This window comes from Lissotriton vulgaris, chromosome 3_1 (genome assembly GCF_964263255.1).
Source record: "Lissotriton vulgaris chromosome 3_1, aLisVul1.2, whole genome shotgun sequence".
NCBI lineage: Eukaryota > Metazoa > Chordata > Amphibia > Caudata > Salamandridae > Lissotriton > Lissotriton vulgaris.
Window position 1 is genome coordinate 312,613,610 of NC_141689.1, and position 25,204 is coordinate 312,638,813.

The 25,204-nt window shown below is 42.9% G+C and overlaps 1 protein-coding gene across 1 annotated transcript in view; it reads right to left on the reverse strand.

Moving 5' to 3' along the window:
* The window catches only part of LOC147726376 (A disintegrin and metalloproteinase with thrombospondin motifs 12-like), a 428,493-nt gene that overhangs the window by 221,677 nt on the left and 181,612 nt on the right, over positions 1-25,204 (reverse strand). The window contains exon 5 of the mRNA XM_086962924.1: positions 5,183-5,275. Coding sequence (XP_086819050.1) covers positions 5,183-5,275 — 93 coding nt within the window. The remainder of the gene's footprint in view (positions 1-5,182; positions 5,276-25,204) is intronic.

Genomic DNA, 25,204 nt, shown 5'->3' on the forward strand with positions numbered 1-25,204 from the left:
CAAGCATTGAAGGAGGAAGCATGGGAACAACTCTAGCAGGCCTCTATCTCAAACATTTCTGGGGAATTTTGGAAGGTATTTAATGCCCCATTTCTGACATCATCCCTAGACCCCTTTTTAGATAGCCATGTGGATGAAGATTCATGGGTGTTGTACTTTTCTAAAACATTTGGTGTAGGGAGTGAAGGAAGGCAATTGTCTATGAAAAGCATTGACTCTAACCCATCCCCTGTTCTTACCTTCAATTTTTTAGAGGTTAAAGAAGCCTTCTGCCAATGCACAAATTATGAGGCTTCGGGCCCAGATGGTACCCTTATAGACTTTTGTTACTGAGCTCCCGGACCTTTGGGCCACAGTTCTGATGTATGTTTTTAACCTGGTAGCTAAGGTTAGTCCACCAGAATCATGGTCAAAATCCATCATAATTCCGATATTTAAGAAGGGGGAGAAATTGAAGCCAACGAATTATACACCTAACTCACTCCTGGGCAGTACGGCTAAACTTATGGGTCGGGTCTTATTGAATAGATTGGAGGAATGGGCTATAACAAATAATGTCCTTATCCCAACCCAATATGGGTTTAAGAAGAGTAAAGACACTCAAGACCAGTGTTTAAACCGGAACCTGCTTATTGCCAAGTACTTGCAAGCTCACCAAGGCAAGCTTTACTTGGCTTTTAAAGACCTTGCAGCAGCTTTTGACTGCGTCGTTCATCACCACATGTGGAGAATCATGAAGGATATGGGGATGGATGAGCCCATCATTCTTTGTATTAGACAAGTATACGCTGAGGCAGTAGCTTGTGTTCCCTATGGGAACCATAAAATGTCCCCGATGGGTCCCTATTAATTGGGGGCTCGCCAGGGGTGTGTACTTGCCCATTTCTCTTCTTATTGTACACCACCGGAGTAGATTCCCCATTGTTTGATTCAACCCCTGACGTCCCAAAGATGAATAAAGTCTGTATTCCCATCCTCCTTTATGCAGAGGATGCGGTCCTAATAGCACGCACTGGCTTTGTGCTTCAGAAACATTTTAGACACTTATGTTAATTTAATGCATATTCTAGATTTGTAAACCAGTGATACTAAATCTTTTATCTTCGTGGCTGCAGGTTGGAAAGTGACTCAGGCAGATACGTTTTCCTACTTAGTGGTGATATTTGACAGTGCGCTATCATTGTTCCATCTGGTGAGAAATAGGGGCCTAATGTTAAAAAAAAGTATTGACAATCTATTATCTTTTACCAAAAAGTTAGGTTTGACACCCTGAGATGTTGTGAAAAGGGTTTTTTAGCCAAGCCCACTGCAGTAGCTACTTACCGAGCTGGTGTGTGGAGACATACTAAGCATGCATTACTGCAAGCAGCAGAAGACCCATTTTGGAAGAATATGGTGAGTCTCCCTATAAGCAGTTTTAGCTACAATTGCCATATCAAGCTGAAAGTTCCTTATATATCAGACCTGATATCTTTGGCACTGTAGCAAATGGCCCTTTTTGCAGGGTTATCTCCAAATTTTTTGCTTCTTCCTCCTTTGTTTTTCCTTACCCGTAGTTTTTAGGACTCTGGGCACTTTACCACTGCTGATCAGTGCTAAAATGTATATGCTCTCTCTGTAAATTGTTATTATGATTGGTTATCCAGGATTGGCAGATTTGTTTCATCAGTAGGTCCCTAGTAAAGTGCACTGAGTGTGCCTGGGCTGGTGATTCAAATGCTTCTAGTGGGCCTGTAGCACTGATTGTGCCACCCACATGAGTAGCCCTAAAATGGTGTCTCAGGCCTGTGTGCAGTTCTTAACTGCCATACTGACCTGGCCTGGCCTAACCCTTCCTGTACACATTGGACACCCCTATGGAAGGCCCAAGGTTCCCCCCTGGGCAGGGTGCAGTGTATGTGAACGTTAGAGCATGTACTAGTGTGGGTGACATGCTATGATAGTGAAGTACTGCCAATTTAGTTTTTCACTATTGAAAGGCTTTCTTGACCATAGGCTAGAATGGGGAATGCTGTGTATAATTTTTACCTGCATATCTTCCCATAGGAGCAAAATAGGAAAGTGAAGTCTGGTATCCCTGAACTCAGAATTTAATAGCCCATCTTTTAGGAAGGCTGGTTATTAAATCCTTTGTTTGAAAACAGCACTTTTAGAAAGTGGCTGTTTTCTTGTCTGACCTTTCTGTGTGCCTTTGCCTGTTTGTGAATTGACTGTCTGGTTTGTGAGTGATAGGGGCTGGGGTGGCTCCAGGAGGCTGGGTGAGTCAGCACTAGGCTGAATAGCTTCATCTTGAGTGGTGGGAGGGGATAGCACTCGGGCCTGAACGGGGCTGTGCCTGCCTTCCTAAATGCTAGCTCCAACTCCTGCTGGGTGGCTGACGGCCCTGCCCCTCTCTCTCAAAGGGATGGAGGACTCATATAATTAGAGTACTTCTGGACTGTCCAGAACGAATTTGGGCTAGGCAAAGGCCTCTCTCCCTTCAGAGAACAAAGAGAATATTGGTATAAAAAGGGATACCTAGACCCCAAGACTTTAGATCATCCTGGAATAAAGAAAGAGCCTCTGCCAAGAAGAAAAGCTGGAAGACTGAAGAGGAAGGACTGTCCTGCTACGTGTTTGTGGGCGGACCTGCAGTTGCTATTCTGCCAAGGGCAGGGGATGGAATTTGCTGTTGCTGTGTCCCCTTGCTTGAAGAGATCTCAAAGGGCCTGAGGAGAGCTGGCCGCCTATTAGGAAGCCCCAGGAACAAAAGGACTTCACTCCCAGCTTCCCCCCTGAACTCTGCTGTGTGAGTTCTGACCTGCCTAGAGTGCTTGATCCATTTGTGAGGCCTATGGAGGTTGTTTCCTGCTGTTTGGGGAGCTGGACAGGAAGAAAAGAAGATGATCTATAATTTACATGCATTGCTCGCTTGCGGAGTGCATTGTCGACAGTGCAAGAAGATCGTCGCAGCGCCTGTTGCAGCTGCAAGAACTGACGCATCGTTCGCTTGCGGAGTGCATCACCACGGTGCGGTAAGATTCCTGTTGCTACGAATATCATCGCAGAGCCTGTCGTCGCTGTGAGCACCGTCGCACCGCTTACTTGCGGACTGCATCCCTTCGCTGTGAACATCGTCGCAGAGTCCAGCACCAAAGCATCGACGGGCCACGGCAGAAGAGGATCAACTCTGCGCTGCGCATCATGCTTCACCAAAGATCGTCGCCACCCCGAAGATCGTTGCATCGTGCCTGTGCGAGATGCTTTCTACCGGAGAACCTGCACCCCGGAATCTATACAAGGTATCGCATCACTCCCCATACAGACCGGATTTGTCGCAACACGCCCACTGCGTGCAGCAGGCTTTGCCTCCTCAAGGTCTCAGGAGTGACGCATCGCTTGTTTTTCGACACTGCAGTTGCCGCTAGGAACTTTTGTGGCGTCTACAGGTACTTTGGGCTAAAACTGACGCAACTGTGGATTATTTTGGCGCAAACCCTAGAACTATTTCAAAATCATATTCTTGAACTATGTATGTTGGATTTTTGACATTTTGGACTTGTGTAGTTTAGATAAAAAAGACTTCATTTTTTTAAACTGGTGTGGAGTCCATTTGTGGTGTTTTCACTGTGTTCTGTGAGTGTTAGTACACATACTTTACACATTGCCTTTGATAAGCCTGTCTGCTTGTGCCAAGCTACCAAGGGGGTGAGCAGGGGTTATCCAAAGAGTGTATCCCCCTTACCCTGACTAGAAGCAAGGGTCCCTATTTGGACATTAGCATGTACCTCTGCCAAATATAGACCCCCAGATCTAACAGGCACCAATCCTTTTAAGGCATTCTATATGGAGAAGGGATCCTGCTGATTTAACCCAGTAGTTCCTGGAAGACTGCCTTGCCCTCAAACATGCGTAAAAGATCCCATGGCTTTTGTATATAAAAAATAAACAGATTTCCCTAGGCCTAAAAACTATTTTTAAAACACCTAGGACGAGCCAAAATATTGCAAAAAAGCAATCAAAGTGCGCTTTTTAAATTACATGGCAGAAAAAAATAATTAAGACAACAGTATGGGGCATGTTATTGCCAGGGACGGCCACTAATTGAGGAGCAATTTTCTCACTTGACGGCCGTGACAAACTCGCACCACAGATTTATACTGTTGAGGTTCAAGCAAAATCTAATTCCCTGTACGTTAGGCCACCCATCTGGTATGTTTTATCTGCACGCTCTTCTGCCCTGTCCTTGTGATGGTTCTTAGTTCTTAGCCCACAGACACAATGCCAGATACTACCAGGGATTTGCAAGCTTCCTCATCTCACATGCTGTTGGCCGTCACGCCACCCCATGGCCCCACCAATTCTTCCACTTTTTAAAACGTGTACACAATCATTTTCCATAATGGTTAAAGCATCTACTGACATTCTGCCCACACATATTTTCTTATAAATGTCTAGTTGAGAAAGCAAGTAATTTCTCCGAGATACCATCAAAGAAGTGGCAACTTTGTCTCACAATAAAAATTGATTTATCTTAAAGATGCTAGGTTAGATAATTCATTCAAACATCAGCTAATATTTGTGTAGCCATCGCCTTTCCAATTTTAAAAGATTGATTTGTTCCATCCTATAACTGCTTTTTCAATCTACATTTCAATTAAATATCTTTGTGTAGCATGAAATATATAAACTTTTCTTCATGTGCTAATGGTTATCTTAGGAGCATTATTAGTTGCATTTCCGATGCACAAAATGCTAAAAAGTGTACGTGTGATGGGAAAAAGTTAACATTAAAATGGGAAACTAGACATAATTTGTAAAATAGTTATAAAGATGTCTTTCACCAATATAGATTGAGCTTAGGTATTTATATAAGCCTTTCATTAAATATACCATAAAGTGTGCTGTGTGTGGATATACAAACTATGTAGGGATGCTTTACTGCTAAGCATTACAATTTACAAACTGCAAAAGTGGGAACATAAGTAGATGGATAATGTTCCCTGATATTTTATTATCAATGGATGAGATAAGTAATGCTATCTCATTAGCACCACCATTCTTTTTGCAAAATTCAATATAACAGTTCCTATTAAGGGACTTTAAAGGGTGTTCTTAGTGATTCTCTTCACTTTGTAAAATGCAACGTACAGACAGAAAAAAAGTTACAGCAAATTTAATAAAATGTCCAGCAATGACTTGCCTTATTTTCTCCACATCTTGTGCCATCTGCAGCAGCATCTAGCTTTGAGCGGCACGACCCTTTGACTGAGCACCACAAAGTCTGGCAAACATTCTGCAAAAGATGAATTACATAAACATAAAAAGTCAAACTTGCATAAAAATAAAATACACACACAGGAAAAGAGAGACAAGCTCTAATGTAAATTAGAATTAATTGATAATCAGAACAATAGCAAATTAAGTCAAATTAAGCGACGGCTTAAAAGCCAATCTTAAAAAACTGTTCGTCATTTTGTTTTGTTTTTTTCACAAGTATAGCTTCGGCTCCTCTGCTAAAGTGGAGGAGCGTTGCCCTACTGCTTTAAGAGCAGTGCAGCGGAAAAATAAAATGATGATAACTTGATTATTACCAATTTATTTTTCACTAAGGGCTGGGTTAAGGCGGGCTGGGCTGGAGTTATGGGGGAGGAGTGGTTTGCCCACTCCAAGTGCGCATGACTGCTAGGCCAGTCCTCTTGGGCAGGACAAATAGTCCTGCACACTTTGTATCTTCCCCACCAGGCTTGCTTTACAAAGCCTGGTGAGGAACATGCAAAGCCTCAGGGTCCCTGTCTGAGTTCCTAACCAAGGCACTCAGACCAATCACAATGCTGCATGGCAGCATTCTGATCGTCTTTGATCGGGAGCCTGTTTGTGTCCTGCTTCCTTCCACTATGGGAGCAGAAGGCAGCTGAAGGGACTGAAGGAGAGAGACTGCCGGCCATCCAGCAGCAAAAGGTAAGTAGATGTTTTTGTATTTTTTTTCTCCCTGCTCCCCTTCCTCACCTGCCTCACCTCTCCCGTCCAATTTCCAGCCTCCACTGCACAGGGTTAGTAATTCTCATTTGAAAGGAAATTGCATATATTTCAGAAAGCTTTATTGCTGAAAGTGGAATAATAACAAAGGTGTGAAACTACATGAAAAGACACTAATGCAGGGAAAAGATCTTTGTGTTTAATAAGAATGTATTTAAATTACAATATAACATAAAGGATTGCACAAGTGAGATAGATTGATGGGACAAGGAAATTCACTGAGCCCACAGGTTTCCTTTAATGCTTTAAAGTAACCCTGGGCGCAGTGCTACGCTCCGTCCACGGAGTGTACATAGTTTTGCCTACTTCGCAAAGTAGGTGTAGTAGGCAACACTACGCACACTCCGTGGATGGAGCGAAGTTGCCCACCACCCGCCTCCCTACCTCCCACCTGCGCCTTTCTTGCAAGAAATGCGCATGCGTGGGCACCCGCGCATGCGCATTCGGCTGGAAGAAGTTGGCGCATCAACAGAAGAGGGAGCCCCGGGACGCCGCAATAAGGTAAGTGCTTTTAATTTACTTTTACTCTATTTTAAATTAAATGAGGCATGTAGAAGAGGGCAGGAGGGAGGCGGGCGGCGCATAGTGGGGCTACGCAAAGTGTGTGGGTGGGCGTAGCGTTCTCCCCAAAGCTCCCGAAATGCCCTTTGAATACCCCTGAATGGCCACTGGGTATGCTGTTATATTTTGGAAACATTGGGTGTCATTAAGATGGCGTAATGACCGTTACACCATCATAATGAGTAATCCTCCGCCATATTGTAATGGCAGGGGTATTGCAGTGGACCCAAAGTGCGTCCGCCACTTTTCCGCCAGTTGTCAATCAGCCGGGCAGACTTAGGCCACTAATATGGCGGTGGGCGGGGAAAGGCGTTTCCTGGCTGCAATGCCGCCATGGAAAGGCTGATGGGGAGTTGCTAAGAAGGAATATGAAGGAGTGACTTTTTTCACCCGGCCGGATTTCCTCATGAAACCATTAAAAATTGTCTTCAGGGGGACAACATGTAGCTTTATTTCAGAAGTCCAGGCTCAATCATATTTAAAGTAGATTTCGGGTAGATCTGAGAATGAGGTCCAACAGGTCACATAATAAATCATTGAGGCACTTGGGTCTATGGTTATGGTGGTTTCTCAACATGTGGAAGCTTAATATTGTGGCTCACTCAATAGGTCCTGCTCAGCAAATAGGCAAATAATTGATTTCATGTTTTGGGGGTGGCTGGTGGGAAGATTGGCGGAGCGACAAGGATGCGATACTTGGATGACATTATCCTGGTTCAGCAAGAACCAGATCAGCTCAAATATAGGTGGTTCGGGGCGGGTGGGATTGTGTGGACGGAGGGCTCGGGTGGGGGGCTGGCAGGAAGGGGAGGTGTCGTATAAGAATGGTCTTTTTGATGAGTAACATTCGTATAGGCACCATTAACATCAGTGGCCTGAATAACACCAAGACAAGACGCAACAGTGCAGCAGGGTTACGACTACGGAAGGCAGATATAGTATGCATACAGTAGACTCACATAGAAGAGGCCCAACTGTACCTTTTAAACTCACTAGGATACAGGTTGGCTGAGGAAATGACACAGAACACCTGGACACAAGGGGTGGCGATTTTGACATGTAACACTACTCTGCAATTTACCCGAACGTTAGCTGACCAGCTGGGCAGATGGGTTATATCAGAATGTCATAAGAGTACTAGAGAATAGTTTACTATCTGCTCGATCAGTGGTAGTATTCTGGATGATCCAGGAGTATTTGAGCAGGTAAACAGAGAACTTGACATCTGGCCACTATCTATAGGTCTGTGTGGAGATTTTAACATGAACATTCCTGCCAAAAAGAAACTGAGCTCGGAAACTAATTTGACATATTGTGGCAGGAAACCTAAAGTGTTTCAGGGCACTATGCTAAGATTATGGGCTGAACAATTTCTGGAATTGGCAAAACTCATGGGACCCTGGCTTTACCTTTTCTACTATTCCACATAAAGTTCACGCCTAACTTGATTTCATGTTAGTTTCCTATTCCCTGCTTCATGAGTGTACAATAAAGAAATCCCATATATACTTTAAGATCACAACCCTTTAGTGATTGAGATCAAGTGAAGCAATTCTAAACCCAGGGATAAAAATGGAGCTTTGAGCGAGCCTTTTTAGTTGATGCAGAATACTGTAATCACATGACGAAATAGATTTTGGTGTTCCTGAAGACAAATATAAGCAGTAATGAAATTGATAATGTATGGGATGCATTGAAAGCTGGCATATGAGGGAAAAACATTTAGATATTCTCTGAACCTTAAAAAAAATGATAAACAAATATATGATCTGCAAATCAGGCTGGCTCAAGCAGAGGAGTATCTAGTTAAAATGCTACAACAGGGGTGGGATGTGGAGGAAACGCAGGCAAAGGTGGTAGTTGCTAAATCTTCTATCCTGGAAATATTAGCTAAAAATGGAGCAGCTAGACTTACTGTTTGGAGAGAGAAATGCAGTGAACAGGTAGGATAAAACATTACGCAAAACCTAATATAAAAGATTCGGGCCCAATCAAGGGGCTAGTCACAGATCCATATAGTATTTGGAATGCATTTTATCTGTACTATCAAAACCTATATCTGGATGACTGAAAAGGGGATCCTAGAGAAGTGAAGGAATATCTGGACTTAATCCTGGGAGAACAATTCCCCATGGAAGAGCAACAACAGCTAGATGATCTTCCACAATGGGTAGAGATCCTACTCTGCATCAATAACCTTCCCAATGGCAAGGCTGCAGGCCTGGATAGTATTCCCGCAGAATTTTATAAAAAATTCTTGCAGCAACTCAAAGAATGCTCGATCCAGCTGTTTGTTTATCTAATTAAGGGGGGTAAACCCCCCAACTCTTGGTCTTCTGCAAAAATAGTGCTCTTTCTTAAAAAATCCAGCGAATGATCCTAGCTCATATCGCCCAAGAATACTGATCATTTGTGATAATAAGATATATTCCAACATTTTGGCCTCCCATCTGGTGCCAATTATCCACAAGGTAATTTCAAACCGCCAGCATGGATTCATTCCAAGGGGTGGGGCAATCAACCATATAAGGAGGGTTATTACAATTCTTGATGCCATAACAATATCTCAGATTCCAACGGATTTATTTCTACTGGATGCCTGAAAAGCCTTTGGACAAGGTCTCTTGGCAGTTTCTATGGGAGGCCCTGTCAAGGGCAGGAATTAAGGAGGGCCTATTGCAGGCCATTAAAATGCTCTATTATCATCCAACAGCCAGGGTTTTTGTCAATGGAGCACTATTGGATCCATTTGTAATAACTACAGGGACCAGACAAGGTTGTCCAAGTTCACCCCTGCTATTTGCAGTATATAGTGACCACTTTATACGCCAACTAGAAAGCAGCAGGGCCATCAGACCTATTGTGACACATTGCTGGGAAACAAATGTGTTGGCATATGCTGACGATATTGCACTTGTGATCCCTAGCCCTACTACCGCTTTACAGGAAGTAGAAGAGAAAGCAAAGAGGTTTGGGGAACTTTCTGGATATGCTCCTAATCGCTGCAAAAAGCAATTAGTGGTCAATGGGAATATAACGTTAAATGACATCAGAGTGGTTAGGAATGCTACCTATCTAGGGATCAATATTTCAGCAAACAATGTAGAACCCCTATTAGTCAAAACCAAACAGGACCTGTTCAGATTAAATAATCTCCATCTGTCTATCACTAGGATATGTAATATAGTCAAAATGCTATTCTTTTTCCCAAGATTTTATATATTTTTCGGGCAATTGCATTTGAATTTTCAATTGACTGGCTGAAGAAACTATAGATTTATCTGGACAGATGCTAAACCAAGAAGGGCTTTTACATTTCTAATATTGGCCTGGGAAAGAGGGGATGAGCTTTACCTAATCTCAGACTTTATTATTGGGGCACCACACTATTGTATAATCTGGTACTGTTGCAAGAGAGAGTGGCTGAAAGACACACTGAAAATTTCCCGACCTCCCTTGAACTTATAATGGGGTAGAGGCCTGGGAATGGCTATGGCGTCATTTAAACGATAATCACAAAAATAAGGTTTGTTTTAAGACATTACCGGGGGGGTAGGTGGGTTACATTTTGGAAGACAGTCCGAAGAGTACTCGGTATTGGCAGGCTCAATTTGTATACACCGCTAGCAAATAATCCAAATCTACCGGACATTTTCAAGACCATGCAACTAAAGAATTGGGGGAAGCAGATTTGACTAAACTTGGGTCGTTTTTCCTCTCTAGAGGGTGTGGTCTCCTTTGAAAATCTTAAAGTGATGTTTGATATAGATCGGAGCACTTTCTTCAAATATCTTCAAATATCTTCAAAGGAGGGATTTTTTATTTAAGAAGGGAGGCGGACCAGTAGGATTCTCCAGAAATGCCATACTTGAGAAATTGGTAGAGAATAGGGACCTGTCAATTCAGTTTATTTATAGCCTTGTTAGCTCATTTATGAAAGACTAGCAGCCCGTCCCGACGTTGCCCGAGTATGAATTGCTGCCGGCCAGTAGTATATTGTTTTGTAGGATTTCGTTTTGATAGCATTTCTTATCTGTGACAGGCCTCTGAAATGCTCCGATTCACAGTGCACTGCTGATGCACTTAAGAGTGCGCGTTCAGTAGTGTGTGAACTCGAGTTTCCCTACTTTATTTTCCTTGCAATATTATATAGCGCAAACTCGACAACATGGCATGAGCACAATTTACATTACAGAAGAACACACTCATTTGTGGTAGGCACGGGGAGACAAAGAGATTTGCCTGGAATCACAGGATGTTGAGCTGATGCCGAGATTCGAACGTAGCTCCCCAGCTCTAACGTTCGCAATTCTAGAACTTGTGGCGGGAGGTGTGTCTAAAAGTGTATGTCAGTGCTAGCCATCAATGAGAGAGACATGTGCATTTTTCAAATGGGTGGTGAAAAAAATATGAGTATGTTGCTGGAGATGTGGGCCGTGTGCCACCAATGTACTTACCGGGGGAGGGTAAACACCCATTATTCCGCAACTTTTTTTCCGCATACCATGACTCCGCATACTTTCATTACGAAAGTACCATGACTCCGCAATGCCATTATAACGCATGGCATTACATTTTATATGCTTTTACCACGCATACATTTACAACGTAATTTGTTGTAAATGCATGAATGGTAAAAGCATGTTGTTTTTTAATGTTTGGATAAGGTAAGTATGGGTATATGGGTATATGTTTTGGGGTACTGAGGTATATGTTTTGAAGTGTTTAGGTATTTTAAGGGTTCAGATATAGTTTTCGGTTATGGGGTACAGGGGTAGTTTTAGGGTTTAGGGATAGGTATGGGTTTTGGGGTATAGCAGTATGTTTAGGGTTCAGGGCTAGGTTTGGGGGTATAGGGGTATTTTTAGGGTTCAGGGGTAGGTTTGGGTTTTGGGGTTCAGGGGTATTTTTAGGGTTCAGGGCTAGGTTTGGGTTTTGGGGTACAGGGGTATTTTAGGGTTCAGGGGTAGGTTTGAGTGTTGGGGTGCAGGGTTATTTTTAGGGTTCAGGGGCAGGTTTGGGTTTTGAGGTACAGGGGTATTTATAGGGTTCAGGGCTAGGTTTGGGTTTTGGGGTACACGGGTATTTTTAGGGTTTAGAGATAGGTTTGGGTTTTGGAGTACAGGGTATATTTAAAGGGTTAAGATGGGTTAGTGCTTAAGGGTGTTGGAGTATTTTAAGGAGTAAGGGTGGGTTATGATTATGGGGTGCAGGGGTATTTAAAGGGAGCAGGGTGGGATTAGCACATGATATGAGATATGGCATGAAGGGCGGGACGTACCACACACCCCCACATTTGTCACGCCCGCAGCACACGCCCACAGCACAACCCTTGCTCATTGCACCATCAGGATTCAAGCAAACCGGGCCGAAGACGGCTGTAATGCCAGAAACCGGTCCCCGGGAGCTTGTTTCCTTCCCAGTGTAAGAATTGGCTTTTGTAGTTTGGTTTGCCCTGTTCCCATCACGCACTGGGACAGGAACAGACTAATTTGCATACAGCCAGGTTCTGAAACTGGGATGGTGCAGTGAGCTAAAAAACGGTGTTGGATCTAGCCCTGATCTCTTGACTGGGTGAGAGCTTTCTGCTTAATTCAGAGACTCTGTCCCTCACCACCCCTTGTTGTAAATACACAGCACAACGCAGACACGACCACAAGGGACTACTGTGCTGGCACGGTTCTTTTACCTTTTAAATGTATATGGGGGGCATCTGCATAGCCCATGTCCTTCTGCTGCAACTGCCCTTTCCAACGCTGTATTGGGTGTTGTGATTGGTGCTGTGGTTCCTGAGATTACCCGCCTCAAAAGTTTGGGCTCTCTCTTTATTATATTAGTATGGATTATTTGAAATATTGGTCATTGAAATGGGAAAAGAAAATTGGTACATCGGAAGATATATTCAAGCAATCATTTAAAATGGCACAGAATATTCTAATCCCAGCTTGGTTACAGGCACAATATTACAAGACCTGTTTTTCACTATATTACACCCCACACAAGGTAGCTAAATGGGAGAGTGGCAAAGGGACATACTGCCCTCGTTGTGCACTATCTTAAGCCGATCTGGTTCATATCTTTGCTTCCTTTAATATGCTCATGAAGTTAAAACAACATATTACCAATTTTTATATAAAAGCTTTCGGAATAGCATGTTCCCTTTCTTCCAGCTTGATTGTGCTAGGGGTGGTGGAAAAAGAGCTGGGCGATGCAGGAAAAAACTTGGGGTCTATTAGGATGCAGTGCTGGGACAGGCCGCCAATGGTGCAGCAGTCCTGCACCAGCAATCAGGATGCCACCACCACAGTGGCGGTGACATGCCCCATCCACAACATTGTGGCGGACGGTGCTCACAGCACTGCCGCCACAATGCCATGGATGCACCTTGTGCATTTGCATGCACAACCTGGCAGGCACCGTGCGGTGCCTGACAAGTTGTGCATGCAAATGCAGGGGGGTACCATGTGCACCCCCAACCTCCCCAACACCCTGGGGGCCCACAACAGGTCCCCACAGTCGAGAACTGTATGCTTTTCCATGGCGGCACAAATCCGCCTATATGCTAATATGGATGGCGGTGTCTTACAGCCCCTTTTCCACCCCTTTTCTGCCCGGTCGCCTGGTAGACCGGCAGAAAACCGGCAGGCGTTCTTTCCATCTGTCGGGGTCCCCCCGCCACATTAATATGGTGGGGGAAATGGGTGGTGGTCGGTGTCTAATGGGGGGTGGGTCACCACCGCCATACGGGCGGTGGTGATCCGCCCCACATTATATTAGACCCCTTGGTGTTTATTGGTATGGTGGTTCTGCAACTGTGCATAGCAGCTGCTTGGCTGGACCCCAAACCCCCTGGATTTCAGCAGTGGCTTTCCCGATTTGTGGCAATTTACAATTTAGAAAAGGCTGTTTATGCAAGGTGGGGGATACAAACATGAATGAAAGGCTTAAAAATATGGGCCCCACTAACAGAATGGGTAGAGAAAAATCTTAGTTGTTGCCGCTATGGCACATTGCACTTTATCGGTTTAGAAGTGAAGAATTATTGTATGAAGTATGTGATTTATATGAACACTGGTTATTTTTAGAATCTTTAAGCTTGCTATATTTGCTAGGACTGTTTAGAATGTAAAATATATATAGTCAGAGGCACTCACCCACCCCCAGCCGGTGGGTGAAGTGAAAAATGCACGTTGTCTTGATGAAGAACTCTATAATGTATGTATATATTTATAGCACTGTGCAAGATTATTTTTTTTAATGAATCAATAATAACAATAGATAATAATAACTAGTAAAAATAATCAACAACAGAGAGATAAAAAATCATGGTGTTTGGAAATTTTCTGACAATATACAAACCATAGATGACATACAACTTTTAGTATTGTTAAGAAAAGAAGTCATTAGGTAAACATTAAATAGTGAACATTAGGAGAAGTAGAATACTGAGACATATAAGTAACATCTAGTTTATGATGGGTGTAAATGAATTCCTGCCACACCTTATACAATTATTTACAGACTACATTTCCCATTAAAAGTAATCTGTTGAAAAGCAGTAGCTATGTAATTAGCTAACAATCCACAGGTAGGGAAGGTAGCGGAAAACTCATTACTCAAAGTCACTAAAAAGAGAGTGCAAAAGGAATGTTGTATTTTAAATATTTTGGTAATTTGTGACCAGACTTTATGCCAAAAGGAAAGTGTAGAGGGACACCAAAATAGCAAATACATAATAATAATAATGTTGGGAGAATTACCAGACCAGCAACAAAGAGGTATCCTTTGAAAATTGTTGAACATTGTCGGGGAGTAAAATAAAATATGTCTTAAATAAAAAAATAGGTGTCGAGTAATACAAGCTGTGCTAGTAATTTAGAAAATAACAGGACCATATCTTATTCAAAAAAGTAAAATGGCAGTTCACTTCCAAGTCCCTTTCTCATAGGAGTTTGGATCTAAGCTTGGCACAGGTAGGAGAAGATTATGAAAGAAATTTGTAAATAATGGATATTTTAGGTTAAAAAGTGATATTAGTTAAGTCAGAAGTATCTGAAAACAAGAGAGGATTATCTTGTAAATAGAAAAGAAACTAATTTATAAAGACAAAGGGGCTCATGTCCAAGGAATTAAAGCAGTGCGGTACCGCAAGCCATTTGGCTGCACCGTTCTGCCTTAATTCTAAAGCTCAGGGAAACGTCATATCTACAACAATATGACAAATCCCTTGTCTATCCCCTGCACTGGTGCACAATTTGCTGCAATGTGTCGACGTAGGCACCCTTGCACTATGTGCAAGGGTGCCTGCGTCGAGGGGAATGATTGTTTATGTGGAGGAAGGTGTCCCTTCCTGCACATAAACAATCTGAAATAGTGTATTTAACCTTTGTGTGCTGCCTAAAGCGGCACATATAGAAGTAGAACAAGCATTTGCAATGAAATAGTTCTAGCATTAGGAAAGTTTGAGCTATTGGTCTAGTAAATGGCAATGTTTTTATTTATGTGTTGGTTTTGAAAATAGCTAAATTAATAGCTTTGTCATTTACAATGCCAATAGTTATAACTTTCGCAAATGTGACACCTATAGCATTTGTAATGCAACATATGTTGTATTTACGTGTGTTTTAAAGAATACTTACATAAAAGTGATTGTAATTTATAACGGCAATACCTTAAACTTTTGTAAATAACTTTTGTGAAGATTATGTTCAGTGTATTTTATTGTGACGAAAATCCAAGAACAGAAGTGAAATATTAACATCTTTTTGTGACATTTGTAATAAAGCTTGAATCATTGAGAGAAAATATTTGAACCAGTTGTTGTTGAATTGTTGCGCAGATTGATGCTAGGGTGGCACTGAGTGATGCTGTGGTGGTGCTGAGTGGTGCTGTGGTGGTGCTGAGTGGTGCTGTGGTGGTGCTGAGTGGTGCTGTGGGATACTGGGATGGTGCTGAGTGATGCTTGGGTGGTGCTGAGTGATGCTGGGGTGGTGCTGAGTGATGTTGTGCTGCTGAGTGATAATGTGGTGGTGCTGAGTGATAATGTGGTGGTGCTGAGTGATAATGTGGTAGTGCTGCATGGTGCTGTGATGGTGCTGAGTGGAGCTGTGGTGGTGCTGAGTGATAATGTGGTGGTGCTGAGTGATAATGTGGTGGTGCTGAGTGATAATGTGGTGGTTCTGAGTGATGCTGGGGTAGCGCTGAGTGATGATGTGGTGGTGCTGAGTGATAATGTGGTGGTGCTGAGTGGTGCTGTGGTGGTGCTGAGTGATAATGTGGTGGTGCTGAGTGATAATGTGGTGGTGCTGAGTGATAATGTGGTGGTGCTGAGTGATGCTGGGGTAGCGCTGAGTGATGATGATGTGATGCAGAGGGCAGAAATGCACAACAAGTGCAAATTTCTTTTAAAACCATCCCTATTTATACGTTTCTCCTGGCACCCTTGGCTTTGTGTGTGCGCGCAGTGCTGGTGTGTGTGTGCAGTGCCGGTGTGTGTGTGTGAAGTGCCGGTGTGTGTGTGTGAAGTGCCTGTGTGTGTGAGCAGCATCTGTGTGCGTGAGCAGTGTCTGTGTGTGTGTTAACAGTGGCATGAAACAAAAGAGGTACCTGGCTGTTCCTAATGGGGGCAGGGGTTTTGTCTTGGTGGCACCTGTGCGTCGTGGAAGAACGCGTGGGTATCCAATATGTTGGATATAATGGCCTCACACACCCTTGCAGGTGTCATGCTTCATCATCGGCAATGCTCCTCGTTGGGTCGGCGGTGCAATACCCAACGGGCAACACCTCAAAGAGAGGCTCTTTGGCAGAGATCTTTTATCCAACTGCCTTGTGGGTGAAATGTGGGTATGGGGCCAGTGCTATGTAGACGTGGTGGAAGTTAAAATTGGGGTAAAGGGTACCAGGATCAGGTTTATTCTAGCGGTCCCTCACTCCAAATTAAAAAGGAATATAGAATAGGCTCGGAGGGAATTTATGTTCCCTGGTGCGAGACTAGACTAGTGAATGTATCAGTAGGTCGACATGTTTCTCGCTTCTTTTTGAAAGACACGTAAAATAGAAATGACAAGGAGTTCGCAGTGGACGTTTATGATGACGAAGAGTACTGGGACACCATTACAAACTCAGACACACTACGTGCTCATTTAGCATCCCTCACTAAGTGGAATGACTTTCCCTTGGTGAGCAGCGCACAACACCTCACAGCAGGCGTACTTCGCGTCTCTAACTCTGGGAGATTATAGTGTCGGTGCCAAGATGAGCGGGCCATGGATCGAGAAATGCATCTTTTATGGCACACACTGGAAGCCAACATCAGTACTGCCACGAGGGCGCCTTACTGGTATTAATCATACTTTGCCCTGGCTTAGGCAGAGCTTCATATGACAAACAAGCATTTGCAATGAGGGATGTTAATTAGGGGGGAGGAGAAGTAAGTGAGGCCGAGCTCGATGGGGGAAGCAACAGATGGCTTTGGTGGGGACGCGCTTCGCGCAGTGGATGTAAAGCGCGTGCAGCAGGGGGCGGAGTGGATCCCTTTGAAGTGACGGTTAGAGTTGCATCAGGACAGCTAATCCAGCAGGCTGATGCGCGTTGACGATCACATGCACTTGTGGAAATCCGCCGGCTGGTTTAGCTTTCCTGATGCAACCCTCTAATTCTCGCTATTCATTCCTTGCGGAATGGAATAGCGAGACTTAAAACTGCATTTTTTTCAATTAATGTTTAGTGCAGGACACCTTCCTTTACATAAACAGTCACAAGAGGTGAATTCCTTGTTCTATGTGTGCTGTAGAATGCAGCACACATTGAAAGAGGAAAAAAACTAGGAGAAATGAAAATAATTCTCCTCGTTGCACCTCCCTATGCCTCCCCTGGGGGGGGTTAACATTCTGACGCATTTCCAAGCTTACAATTTCTCTTAAATCTGGAAATGTGGCAGAGGCCATGGGTGTTGCGTGGGAACACTTACAGAAACACCCATGGCACACCCCTTTCATACAAACTGTTGTGTGTTAATTGCCCACATTTACAAGGACACGAAAAGCCATGCATGGTGGCTTTACGCGTCCTTATAAATATGGGGCAGCAGGTTGAGCCACCGGTGAGTCACAAAATGTGACACACTGGCGGTGCAAGGGGCTTGTAAATAAGACCCAGAATTTATTAAAGAGGGAAAATGAGTGTGAAAAGATTCAGGAGCATATTTTTGCTAAGAACTGCTCAATCCACACAATATCGTTTTTCCTCCAAAAGCTCCAAACAATTGGTCTGTTATGAATTTTAACAAAGTGACACAAAGATTTCAACATGGAAGAATAGAAATGGACATGTAAAAATACAAAATGATTAGGCATGGAAACACATATCCACGTGTTCAATTCTGAGGCAAAACATTGTGTGCCAGAACTTGCTGGGCAGTGGTATGCATGGATATGTTAATAAAAATGACAAAACGCTGTTTTGATGAGAAGTGGAAAATAGAGCTTAAATACTTTCACTTTGGTTATATATTAAATGGTAAACCACAGGTGGAGGGCTATCCATAACTAATAATACTGATACTTAAGTCTCTGCCTGCAAAAAAAAGTTGCATATCTTAAAGCAATTTTTTAGTTACTTGCATATTTAATGATGAATTATCTTTCAAAAAATCTTATTTTATTTCATATTGAAACAAGCTTATTTTCCTCATTGAAAATATTCATTAGCTATCTAAGCGTTATTTGAACTAATTCCACACATTTCATCATTTATTTCTTCAACAGGAGCATCATGTGACTGCTATAGCTCTCTGAAAAAAATCAAACAAAATAGTATGACATCCTTCACACATTTTATGGGTACTTTTTTTTGCAATGTGTATGGATTGTCTGTTCATGCCTCTCAAGCTTGGGGACCCATGTCCTTCATTGCAATACAAACATTTTTAACTTTGTTGTGAATCGAGAAAAAACACCATCCTCCTCGATTATTTTTTCCATATTACTCACCACATTCCCACCCCTTTTTTTTTTTAGATTGAGCCTATAGTGGCAGCATGCACGCGCTACTCGTGATGCGAGCTATGCAGTATTCAGTGGAAGTTATGTGAAAGCACCGCCCATTCTCGCCCCATCTTTTTCATTGGCTTGTGTCTTTGTTGTTCCTAAAAGCTGCCTTCCCATAGGTTTTAGGCTTGTTCGTCACTCCTTATGAGGGCCATGTCAACATTTGTATCCTTCCATGGCTACTGGCCCCTTTACTACTTCGAGTGCTTGTTTTTATTAAATCTTATCTCATTCCGGACGTGCTGCAGTCAGGTTGCGCAGGGATGCAGTGACATGTTAGCTTTGCTCATTAAGTTTTAAAGCAAAACTGGTGAGTGCCCACTGAAAGGTGGAGGGGCAATTGATGAATTGCCCAGCTTATTAAAATCGGCCAGTTTGCTCGCTCCTAATAGAGTGAGAACAGAGATGGCGAAATGTTTGCTCTGAGGTAGACATTGTATATGTTGTGCACAAAGTTTTAAAGTTTGTCAACGATCACACGTGGCATGTGTACGGTAATGCGTGGGCGCTAGGGCTTGAGATTCAGACTTAGTAAGGTATTCACTGCCCCAACCCCTCCTTGACTCTTTGATTCTTGCTGAGTCAAATAGGAGAGCTTTTGTTCAGCCCCAGTACGCTGTTTCCTGGCACGGGTTCGACATCGACTGGGGGGAGGCCGGACTCTCACAATTAGTAGCAGCAAAAAGCCGAAGCAACGTCTTTCTCGGAAGCCCTAATGAGCCATGGCTGGGTTGGCGTATTGGCAGATTTTTTTGTGCACACCCCCTCATCCGAAAAATGCATGCGCGCAACATATGGGCGCATGTGAAAGGGAGGTGTTTAAAGAGACACGCGAAAGAGTGCATTTATCATTAACAACCCATTCTAGTAAAGAGTGTTTACAAGAGGGACAAAGATTTTATTTATTCATTTATACATCACGGTGGTGGTGTGTAGGTAAGGAGAGCCATATTCTGGCCGCGTTTCCTGAGATGGAGTGGACCATTACCCTTTTCTAAGGGTTGGAAGGTTGAGCACAAGAGCTCCTTCATTTCACGATGGTCTGGGGTCTCCAGTCAGCTTCGGTTTGTCGCTAGGTAGTGAGGAGTGGATGCGTGTAGGGCCGTCTTTTGTATGGTACTGGCTTTAATGGGCTTCTAGCGAACAGTGATCAGAATAGGTGAGATATGGGCATTGATTTTTGCCCATTGTAGATGAAACGTACTCTGAATATAGGATTGATTTCAGAGAAGAGAGATAGTTCTTGGTAAAACCAGTCAAGAGTTATAGTAGTAGATTCGGGAGAGCCCTGTTTTGAAAAAACACAGACAAGTCTTCCTCCTAAATAGGGAGAGGTGTCATGCACTGCCTGGGAGCAGGTGCAGCAATGGTTGCTAACTATAGTTAAGGATTTGATTCTTATCACATTGAGAGCTGGTTGTTCTTGAGGGCTGGACACACATGTTTTTGTCTTAATTCAGACCCTTATAGGAGGGGGTTAGGAATCAGTGCTGTCAGGTTTTAGCCTTACTCCAGCACAACACCCTGCAGCATCGAGATCTGTGCCCAGTGGATTCTGTGTTTCACTTGACAGAAGTAAACCACAAGAACTGGAAAAGTTCAAATTTCAGCACATCGACTGATGTTTTGATTTTGAAAACATAAATAAAACGCATTGACATTTACAATGTCAAAAACTGAAACTCACGTAAATGCGAGATCTATTGCATTGCAAATGCTTGTTTCTGTGATGATCAGTGTTATGTTGTGTATTTCTTTAATGTGTATTCTCTCCATGCCTCGTGTTAAGAATGTAGAGTGTGGAGTGCACTTGTGTTCTAGTGTTTTACCATTGTAGGTTGAGCTGCTGAGGAGATGAGACCGTTTCCCTTGGCCCTCACCTGTTGTCACTTTAACTTTAATAAATACTTATCCTACAACCACCTCGAGTCTGGATTGCCTTACTACAAATTGGCGACGAGGGAAACCAGCGTCAAAGCGCTTTTCAAGACGTATATTTCATCAAGGAATGCGTCAAAGGAATTTGTCATTTAAAGAAAAACGGAAAATAACGAAGAAAAGTTGACCGGAGCAAAAGGAAAAAAAGACTTGCGTGAGTCACATCATATTTTTTTTTATCTCCCTTTGCCTACTCTGTGTCTACTATTACATGCGAGCTTAAATCGATCAAGGCCTCTTTTAACAGCCGTTATTAAGCAGCCTACCGGCATTGTTCAATTTCGCTTGCCGTTCCATTGCGTGCGCTGTCTTCAGAGGAGCCTCGCGCGTCCTTCACCAGCGCGCCCTCTGTCAAGAACTACGTCAGACGCAGGTCACGCAACGTGACCCCAACGTGGCGGCCATCTTAGTTGAGTTTGTTTACCACTCGCAGTTACAGATCGGCATTTCAGTAAGGAGAAGTTTCGACATATAAGTGACTGCGCTTTTCTTTTAAAAAAAAAAAAAAAAATAAACGGAGAAGGTTGATCTACACAAGGACATTCTGGACAATACAGTAAGGTGAATTTTAGTTTTAAAAAGAAAAAGGTTATATATATTTTTGGATTTTGTGACATTATAACAGGTGAGAAGGTCGAGCGAAGGCTCATATTTTCTATTGGTATTTTACCTTTGTGCATGGAAGAAGGTGATTCTAGTGTCACTACAGTTAATAAGGACACGAATATGGCACAACAAAATTTTTCAATTAGTCCTCCGGAACCTTTTTGGGTGAAAGGTACCCAGCCAAGCATAAAATGGTTAGAATGGAAAGAGTATTTTATCAATTATTTGGAAGCTGTAGATGAAACCAAAAAAATGAAACCCGAACAGAAAAAAAGACTACTTCTACATTCACTGGGACCAGTAGGGTTAAAGACATTTTCCAGAATGAGTAAAACTGATGATCCTGATCTTGATGAATTTGGGAATGCCATCAAAAACATGGATAAATACTTTGCTCCCAAAGTATGTGTCGGGGTCATAAGACATAAATTTTTTCAAAGGAGGCAAACTAAGGAGGAAACTGTAGATGAGTGGTTGGATGATCTTAGGAAGCTCGCCATTGATTGTAAATTTGATAATTTACATGATGACTTAATTCGTGACCAACTTGTGATGCACAACAACAACTCAGGGCTACAAGATCGTCTTTGGGTTAATGGAGATGCACCTCTCGACGATGTGGTAGCCATCATGAGAAAGTCTGAGATGTCAGGAAGGTGTGCCACTGTAGTGAAGGAGACTGAGAAAGATGTGTCTAAGACGTCAGGAGCAGTTTGTAAAATTCAGGCCCCTAATAAGAATTTTCGTCAACAGCAGCAACAAGGGAGATGGACTAGTCAGCCTACAAGATTTCCAAACAGGAACATGGAGGATAGGAGATGCTATAGATGTGATAGTAAAGAACATCTAGCTTTCAGTAGACTGTGTCCTGCGCTAAAGAAGAAGTGTGGTATTTGTGGACTTTTAGGTCACTTTAGTAAAATGTGTCGCAGACGCAGCAATGTGAAATATGTATATGAGGAGGAGGGGGAGAGTATGGAAGAAGTAGATGATGAGGATGAATGTTGCATTAAGAGTGTTCGTGGGAACTATGTGATTAATATCTCTGAGGATTCCCTCAAAGGGAAACCAATTTGTGAGATATCTCTTGGTGGAGTGGTGATAAATGTGTATGCGGATTCTGGTTCCCCATATACGATTATAAATGAAGAGGTTTGGAAAAAAAAATTTGTAAAGAAGATTGGTGAGCAATTGTACCCGTCGGATGTTTGCCCAATCAGCTTTACAGGCAACAGAATTGGAATGATTGGCTTTAGGTGGCTTACGTTTCTATTTAAGGGCAGGTCCACAAGAGCGAAGTTATATGTAGCAAAGGTGGGACCATCAGTTTTAGGATGGTTCGACCAGAAAAAATTACACATCATCTTAGACCCTAATTCTAAAGAAAAAGTTTTAATTTTGGATGACTGTAGTAGAATGGAAGTAACTCTCTCTGAAAAATTCCCCAGGGTGTTTAGTAAGGAGCTTGGTGCTTTGAAGGGATTTGAACATAGGATAATTTTAAAAGCTGACGCGCTACCCAAGGTTCACAAGGTAAGACCGATACCTATGCTGATAAGAGAGGAGGTCAAAAAAGAGATTCAGGGACTACTTGCTAAGGGTATAATTGAAGAGATTGAAACATCTGAATGGATTTCTCCGATTGTGGTTGCCCGGAAACCCAACGGAAAAATCCGTTTATGCATCGATTTGCGCCATTTGAACAATAATATTGTGATCGAAAAATTTCCCCTTCCAAGAATCAATGAGATGGTATCTTCCCTGAAAGGTGCTACATGGTTTTCCACGGTGGATCTCTCTGCCGCTTACCACCAGGTAATGTTAGATCCCGACTCTAAAAACCTAACGGCGTTCATTACACCGTTTGGTTGTTACCAGTTTAGGCGTATGCCTTTTGGTTTGGCCTCAGCCGCTGCTGTTTTTCAGCGGTTGATGCACAAACTTTTTGGGGACATGGAGAACATCTCTTTCTTTCAGGATGATATCCTGGTTGCTGCAAAAGATAAAGAGAGTCATGACTTAAAACTTCAACAGGTTTTGGAAACCTTACAGTCAGCTGGCCTGACTGTAGAGTTATCCAAATGCAAGTTCAGTCAAAGGAGTGTTGCATATTTGGGACACATCATTAGTGAGGAAGGTGTTGAACCCAAACCAACTTTAATTGAAAATATAGTTAAGTTCTCTGCCCCTGTTTCCAAAGATGAGGTGAGAGCATTTCTTGGCATGGCCGAGTACTGTGCTAAGTTTATAAAAAATTTTGCTGCGAAAGTTTACAATTTACGTGCACTGTTGAAAAAGAACGCTAAGTTTGTTTGGAATGAGTTGTGCGAGGATGAGTTTAAATTGATCAAGAGTGAATTACAAAACGTGAATGCACTTGCCAGTTTTGACCCCAATATTGACTGTTTGTTGACCACTGACGCAAGTGACAAGGGTTTAGGTGCCGTTTTGTCACAACTTGATGAGGATGGTAAGGAGAGGATCATCTTATTTGCTTCCAGAGCCCTTTCCCCAGCTGAGTGTAGGTATCCCATTATCGAAAGAGAGGCTCTTGCATGCGCATGGGCTTTAGAACATTTTCGAGCATTCGTTTGGGGGAAGCCTGTGACAATTCGCACAGATCACAAACCCTTGATTCGTATATTGTCGTGTGAAGGTATTTCTGGTGCGTCTGCGAGGTTAGCCAGGTTGTCTATGCGGATGAAGGAATACATCTATAAAATGGTTTACTTACCTGGGAGGGACAACCGTGTTGCTGATTGTCTATCTAGACTTCCACCTCCTCTCGAAGTATGTGATGATGACCCCTGGAGTGAGTATTGTGTGGCTTTAGTACATGACTGTGGTGAGCCTGCTATAGGTAAAATTGAATGGATGGCTGAACAAGAAAAGGATACTGTTTTAAAAAGTGTTTTAGAATATATCTGCAAGGGCTGGCCCAAAAAAAGGAGTGTTCCTGGACTGGACGCCTTTTGGCAAATCCGCACGGAATTGTCATCTGAAAGTGACTTACTTTTTAGGGGTGATAGGATTATCCCACCCGTATCCTTGAGGAAGAGAATTTTGCAACTTTGTCATGAGGGGCATTTTGGTATTATGAGGACCAAGTCTACCGTCAAAGGAATGTTTTGGTGGCCAGGTATTGACGGTGAAACTGAGGTTTTTGTTAAGAAGTGTGCTGTTTGTGGGTCCGCTGACAAGACCCTTAGAACGCTTAAGCCCAAGATGAGTGATGGTCTAATTCCTGACTTCCCTTGGGACACTATCGCAGTTGACATTATTGGACCCATTGGGGATTCTAAAGAGTATGGGTTAGTTGCCATTGACCTTTTTTCAAAATGGCCTATTGTAAAATTTGTAGACAAAGTAGACACTCTCACTGTGCTTAATTTTCTTGATAAGATATTCATGACGGAAGGGTTGCCAGCTTGTGTGCTATCTGACAATGGTGTCCAATTTACTTCCAAGCAGGCTAAGGAGTATTTTGTCAAGTGTGGTATCAAACACAAAACTACCGCACTGTACAACCCTAGTGGGAACGGCACTGTCGAAAGATTTAACAGAGTAATTAAGGGTGTCATTCAGGCCTCAGTGCATAGTAAACTTGACTGGAAAGTACAGGTTCAAAAGGCTGTCTGGTCATACAGAGTCACTGTGCAAAACAGCACTGGCACTTCCCCGTTCACCATGTTGAGAGGCAGGACAGCGAGATGTAAATTTAATCCTGCATGGCTTTTTGATGGGAAAATAGCTTCTTGGTCTCCTGTTGAGGTCAAGGATAAATTGCTGTCTAATCATGAAAAGAGCAGAGAGTTTTATGACTCTCATCACAACACCAAAGAGGTCTTGGTCAAGGTTGGCGATTGGGTAAGAGTTAAGAAACCTTTCAAGGTACCCAAGGGGGAAAGTCGCTTTGAACCACCATGCAAAGTCGCGGAGATTTTGAGGAATTCTGTGAGACTTGATGACGGAAGAGTGTGGAATCTTAAGAACATTGCTTTAAATCCTGATCAGAATTTTATTGAGATTCTTCC